The sequence below is a fragment of the Malus sylvestris genome, chromosome 7 (assembly GCF_916048215.2).
Source record: "Malus sylvestris chromosome 7, drMalSylv7.2, whole genome shotgun sequence".
Classification (NCBI taxonomy): domain Eukaryota; kingdom Viridiplantae; phylum Streptophyta; class Magnoliopsida; order Rosales; family Rosaceae; genus Malus; species Malus sylvestris.
The window spans coordinates 28,880,154-28,886,511 of record NC_062266.1 but is presented as its reverse complement, the minus strand read 5'-3'; the positions used below and the strand labels follow the sequence as shown (position 1 = coordinate 28,886,511).

At 40.7% G+C, this 6,358-nt stretch overlaps 1 protein-coding gene across 1 annotated transcript; it reads left to right on the top strand.

Moving 5' to 3' along the window:
- Window positions 1–4,502: 4,502 nt before the first annotated feature.
- On the top strand, window positions 4,503–6,358 carry LOC126629591 (nematode resistance protein-like HSPRO2). Its single transcript, XM_050299666.1, has one exon. It carries the CDS (start codon window positions 4,600–4,602, stop codon window positions 6,058–6,060), a length of 1,461 nt encoding a protein of 486 aa, XP_050155623.1. The 5' UTR covers window positions 4,503–4,599; the 3' UTR covers window positions 6,061–6,358.

Genomic DNA, 6,358 nt, shown 5'->3' with positions numbered 1-6,358 from the left:
CACCACCACCACTACTGTACGGCCAACATGGCTGCATCCTAGTGGCTTGTTAGGCACCGCCGCACAACTGTGATGATCCCACGTGTCCCGCGCACCTGTGGAGTGGGTAGCTCACGTGACCTTCACACCACGTGTCGGAAGGTGGGGGCATGTCTCACATGGTTAACCCCGCGTGATTTGGTTGGCGACCAAAAAGCGTGCCGAGTTGGAAGGCACTTAGATTGAGTCTCGCTTTGGTGGGCCAGCGGGTAGCGGACGCGTGGCTAGTTGAAGGCGGTGGGATTGGCAGAAGTTGACGGCGGTAAACGCGGGGGATTTGGGATTTGCATCCTCGCCGCATCCCTCCTGAGGATCCTATGGATCAACGCACATGAACCGTTGATCAATAATCGTATGGTCGTAACTTTTTTTTATATTTTTCATGTAAAATGAGATTGTTTTACTTTTAAAAAAATGAAAAACATTTAATTGTGACTGCACGATTTTTTATCAACAGTCTGTGTGCTTTGATCCTTAGGATTCCCAGGAAGGGGATCTGACGAGGATCCAATTCCAAGGATTTGATCCAATCCAAGTCCAACTTGTTTGGGGATTAGAGATTTTTTAGTGTTCCTGAAACACAGGACGGAACATCACATGTCATTGTACAATTATATAAAAGTTTTTTTCTAAAGTGTATCATCAATTGTATAATAACAAGTTGTCCAAGACACTGAAATATCTCATAGTTTATTGGATTGGATTTGAAAAAGGAGTGAGAAAGAGACAAAGAGTCGAAGTTAAAGAGAGAGATTAGCCAACAATGGCGACCTATGGTTTGGTGTCATCTAGGAATACGGAGGCAAGCAATATAATTGGGTCATGCGACCCCATCTTTAGTGCACATTTTCAACAAAGATGGTTAAGCGTGTCCTCCTTAATGCATTGATGTTTGTAGTGTAGAGGGCAACGCCGTCACAGTCGTTTCAGCATCCTCTTGTTGTTATGAGTTATCCAAACAGTCCCCAACGGGAAGATGGACGTGCAGTGCATGCCCATAATTTGAATTGAAGAATGCAATGCCACTTGGTTTATTTCGGGTTAAATATTATGAATCATCTGGATTGGATATGTATGTGTAAAGTAAATGAAATGTAAAGTCCGCCAGTTTGGTTGCTTTTATTATATTTCTTTTTGCTTTTCCACTTCGTTTTCACTACCAAATGTGAAATGTACAATGTTGGAAATGACAAATCTTTCAAGTGTTGTATTTTAATTGGGCAAGTTCGAATCCTTTGAGTGCAATGCAAAACATGCAAACACCCAAATCCATCGTTCAAACCCTAGAGATTTCTTCAATATGTGAAACTACTACAATTAAGAATTTAGAAGGTGTTTTGTCATACATGAGGTTGAGACTTATAGGTGTGATGGTACATGAGCTTACTCCACATTTTCAGCTTAATTTTGACTCTCGTTGTTCCCCTTCCTTTTAAAACTTCAGCTCGCGCTTGCATGACACTATATATGAATTGTACATTTTCATGACACCATTTTTGATGTATTGCAAAATTTCAATTTCCGAATTCTACACCAAACAAATAATCCCGATATGCTACAAAATTTTATTAGAGGAGCAAAAAACTTCTCTATTTGGTTGCTCAAAAACTTATTCCAACCTAACAAATAATTTTCTGAAAAATTCGGATATTCTTTTTTTTTTTCCTCACAGTCTTCGGAAAAGGAATCCTAACTTTATATGGACATGAGCATCAAGTAATTACAAAAGAAAATTAGTCCAGACCGTTCAATCCTATCCAGAATGCTCTTCCATACGCCGTTGGCATTTATAAAGACTAATTTGGCTTTAATCCAATGCGAAGAGGCGGCCTAAAAGGCCGTGGTATAAAATTAGGGGGAGTCGGCTGCAGTCGTTTTCTTTCTGCTTTCCGAAATGTCCGGACAGATTTTTGAGTTCCTTCTCCTAACTTAACCCTATCCCAACTTAACCGACAAGGGCACGGTTTCGTAAATTCTGACCACAAACTCATGTCGCCTTCTTTATATTTGTTGACCAATTGAGAAATGTGGACAAACATTTTCTTCTACTCAGAATTTTTGGATGACAACCAATTTTAGAGAAGGGACAACCCACCAAGCATCCAAAGAAGGAACTCGAATAAATTAATGGTCTTCTTTACAACTCGGCTACAACTATTGACCACAAAAATAAAATGATATATATTATATTGGATTCGACTTATCTAAAACTTTGCAAACTGCAAATTTGAGGCCAGTAAATCTGGTTTAGGAGGTGTCGAAAGTATAGCCTAATTTGATACAATAATAAATTCGTAGGCTTATGCAAGTCCATTATCAATAATATCGATAGTGTCTCAACTTAACTGTTCATTACTGGGTGTTGAATTTTATTTTAAAGACCTTGGTGATGTTAGAGATTGCAACTTTCATATGTTATGAATTTATTATTTATCTATGACCGGATGTGAAATCTTATTCTCTAACATTCTTGACCAGTACAACCCAAAGTCAAGTAATTTAAGGGAATGGTGAAGGTTCATAGGGTACGCTCCTATTTTGTTCAAAAAGAGAACAAAGCCGATATAAGGGAATATGGAAACTTTTTTTCTTGTCGAAAGGGAATATAGAAACTTGATGGAGTGAGAATTTTCTATTACAGCCAACGAGTGTTGGCTCATTTAGTAAGAGCTCTGTCATGTGTCGTCCCATCAAAGTTTGACTCTCGTTGTCTGCATTCCTTGTTGGTGCGCAATATGTAAATTCCTACGTAAATACATAAAGATTACAAATGGCAGGTAGGTGCTACGGATAAGTCCTTTCACCTTAAGATTATGAGTATACCTGATACTGATGGTGAAAAATAACCATTCACCGCCTAAACTTTACTAAAAAAAATTGTCTATTACAAAAAGAAGGTACATGTATCACCGTAAATCAATATTGTAGGTATTGTTACCAATTAAGGTAAGCTAAAAGTTTCTCAATTCAATTCGACAGTTGGGTGTATAGTTGGATACAGAAATAAAACGTTTATTTTCAAAACAAATGAAAATTTGAAAAAAAAAAAAAAGACAATATTAAAGCCAGCTTAGCAGATAGTAGATGGACGTCGATTAACGTTGACTAAAGTAAAACTTTCAACATTCCACACTATTTTCAGGTCCATTTGAAACGAACGCAGTTGTGTGCATTACGAACACTATCACATATTATTATCATTCCAGGCAGTGAAAATTTCAGAACTCGAATCTTGGAAAATTCCAGTACTAAAAGTCCAAGTTTTATATAGAAACAGGTGTATAGCTCGTAAAAAAGTGCATCTTGTTGAACACTTAGGACTTGCTATCACTAGCCAAATCGAATTGTGCATATGTCAACTTATATGTCTAATGATTGAATTTATTAAGTATTGTCGGCGCAACTTGATTACAACAAACATTTTGGTGGCACAAACATGACCCGTATTAAACATTCAGAGGGTCCTTTACTCCTTGGAAGATTTGCATTTGTACATTTTCCAAATTCTAGATGGTCCACATCAGTCCCAATCTACATCTGTGACTGATTTCAGGCATAATAAAAATAAGAAATTATTATTAGCACTTCAAAATTCTCATTATACACTCTTAACTTTCTATATTTGAAAAGAAAAATATAGTTGTGAGGAGTGTAGAATGAGATTTTTGGGATGTCAATAACACTTCCGTAAAAATACACCATAAGATTGATATGTCTCACTTCAAGAATATATCTACAGACAAAAAAAATATGCATATTATAGTTAAATAAAACAATAACATAACGAGATGGTATTAAATTTGGGTTTTTATTTTTAGACAACGATATGTCTACCATTAATAAGGTATAGAAATATAATCAATTTGAACTTATTATTCACGATATTCAAACTAAAATCTCTCACTTACATGTGAGAAAAGAAAAAAAAAAGAGTATTTTTTTCTCACAACCCTCAAGTGGTGGTATTGCTTACTACCTTATCTATTAACATTAGATGAATTTAATGTTAAAATTTTGTGTCTACCCACCACACAAATATCGAAAATTAAATTTATCTAACGATAATAAATAAAGTAATGAGTATTACCATTACTTAAAAATGATGAGCAAAAATATTACCGTGAAAAAACACAACCCAATGTAATACTAATAGCGGAATACAGTTAAAAATTAAACCGACTTTTTTCCTTTTTTTATTTTGTTTTTGTATTTTTATTTAATATTCGTTTGGTTGTTAAGAAGCTACGCTGCTACGGACACACCGTATTGGTAACGGGTTAGTCATTAGGTGATATGGATAAGCTTCATGTGCCCACAAAACAAAAATATTAAAAACCGACCTTTTTTTTTTTTTTTGTAATTTAGTTTTCAAAACCAGGACTTTCAAATTCCTCATTCTTCATGCCCATTTATTCCACACGCCTTTTCTTCTCTTCAATTTCCTCTGCCCTATAAATACCCGTTTCCTCTCCTCATCCAGTTCAAACGCAACTCAGATCCTAAATCCACAAATTCTCAAAAACATAAAAACATTTTCAAAGACGGTTTCTCTTCTGAAAAATGGTTGATTTAGATTGGAAGGCAAAGATCATCTCCTCCAACATGCCCAGTAAATCCCCCAAGCTCTCCAACAAGCTCCACGTTTCGGTTCCCGGTTCGTTTCGCGCCGCCTCCCAAGTCCAGACCGATATTTCGGCCGCCTCCGATATGTCCTGCTCCACCTACGAGCAGTACCTCCGCCTCCCGGAGCTCCGACAGCTCTGGAGCTCCCACGACTTCCCCTCTTGGAAGAACGAGTCGATTCTCAAACCGGCTCTCCAAGCTCTCGAAATCACGTTCCGGTTCGTCTCGACTGTTTTGTCCGATCCTAGACCGTATTCGAACCGGCGCGAGTGGAAGCGCCGGCTCGAGTCGCTCACTACCAGCCAGATACAGCTCATCGCCATGTTGATCGAGGACGAAGAGGAAGACAGCGAGACGCGTGGAATGGCGCCGATCGTCGATCTCAGCACGTCGAATGGGGAGCTTGCCCGCGACGGGAGCATGGCGGAGGTGTGGAGTTCGGGGGAGCACACGGTGGTGAGCCGCATCAGCGAGGCCAGTTTGCTGCCACGGCTAGCCACGTGGCAGAAATCGGAAGGGATGGCGCAGAAGATCTTGTACTCGATCGAGTGCGAGATGAGGAGCTGTCCGTACTCGCTGGGTCTGGGTGAGCCGAACCTCGCCGGGAAACCGAACCTGGATTACGACGCCGTTTGCAAGCCGAGCGAGCTGCATACGCTGAGGAAGAGCCCGTACGACCCCCACGTCGACAGCTACGAGAACCAGACGGTGTACGCCACGCACCAGGTCCTCGAGTCGTGGGTCCACGTTTGCCGGGAGCTTCTCAAGCGCGTAACGAGCCGCATCGAATCTGGAGACTTCGAAAAGGCTGCGAGCGACTGTTACGTGATCGAACGGATATGGAAGCTCCTGGCGGAGATAGAGGATCTCCACCTTCTGATGGACCCGGCCGATTTTTTGAGGCTGAAGAATCAGCTGCAGATCAAGACGGTGGACGATACGGAGTCGTTTTGCTTCAGATCGAAGGCGCTCGTGGAGGTGACGAAGCTCTGCAAGGAACTAAGGCATAAGGTGCCGTTCATATTGGGGGTTGAGGTGGACCCCAAGGGTGGGCCCCGGATTCAGGAGGCGGCGATGAGGCTGTACTCGGAGAAGAAGGCCGGTTCGGACTCCGACTCCGGCTCGGAGAAGATCCACGTGCTGCAGGCGCTTCAGGCGATGGAGTCGGCGCTGAAGCGTTTCTACTACGCGTACAAGCAGGTGCTGGTGGTGTTGATGGGGAGCTTGGAGGCGAAGGGGAACCGAGTTGTGGTGAGTCCGGAGACCTGTGACTCGCTGAGTCGGATATTTCTGGAGCCGACTTATTTCCCGAGCTTGGACGCGGCGAAGACGTTTTTGGGGGATAGTATAAATCACGATATACACAGCGGAGACAGGCGGAGTCGGCGGATGCAGTGAGCGATTGACACGTTGACTGATTGGGTTTGGATGTTGACTCGGTCTGTTAACTCATTTTTTGACCGACCCTTGTAAACTCTAGATCTAGAAGGCGAATATTCTTTTTAGTTTTTACTGTTTTTTTTGTCCCGTCTTGGTATTTTATTATTTTGTCTTTTTTTTTTATGGTTGATCAAATCTTGTAAAATATTACAGATTTTTATAAAATATTGGATAAATTATATTTTACTCCTTCAAGTTTGGGTGTAATTGTAACTTCATAAAATATTTATAGAATATTTCGATCTCATACACAGAA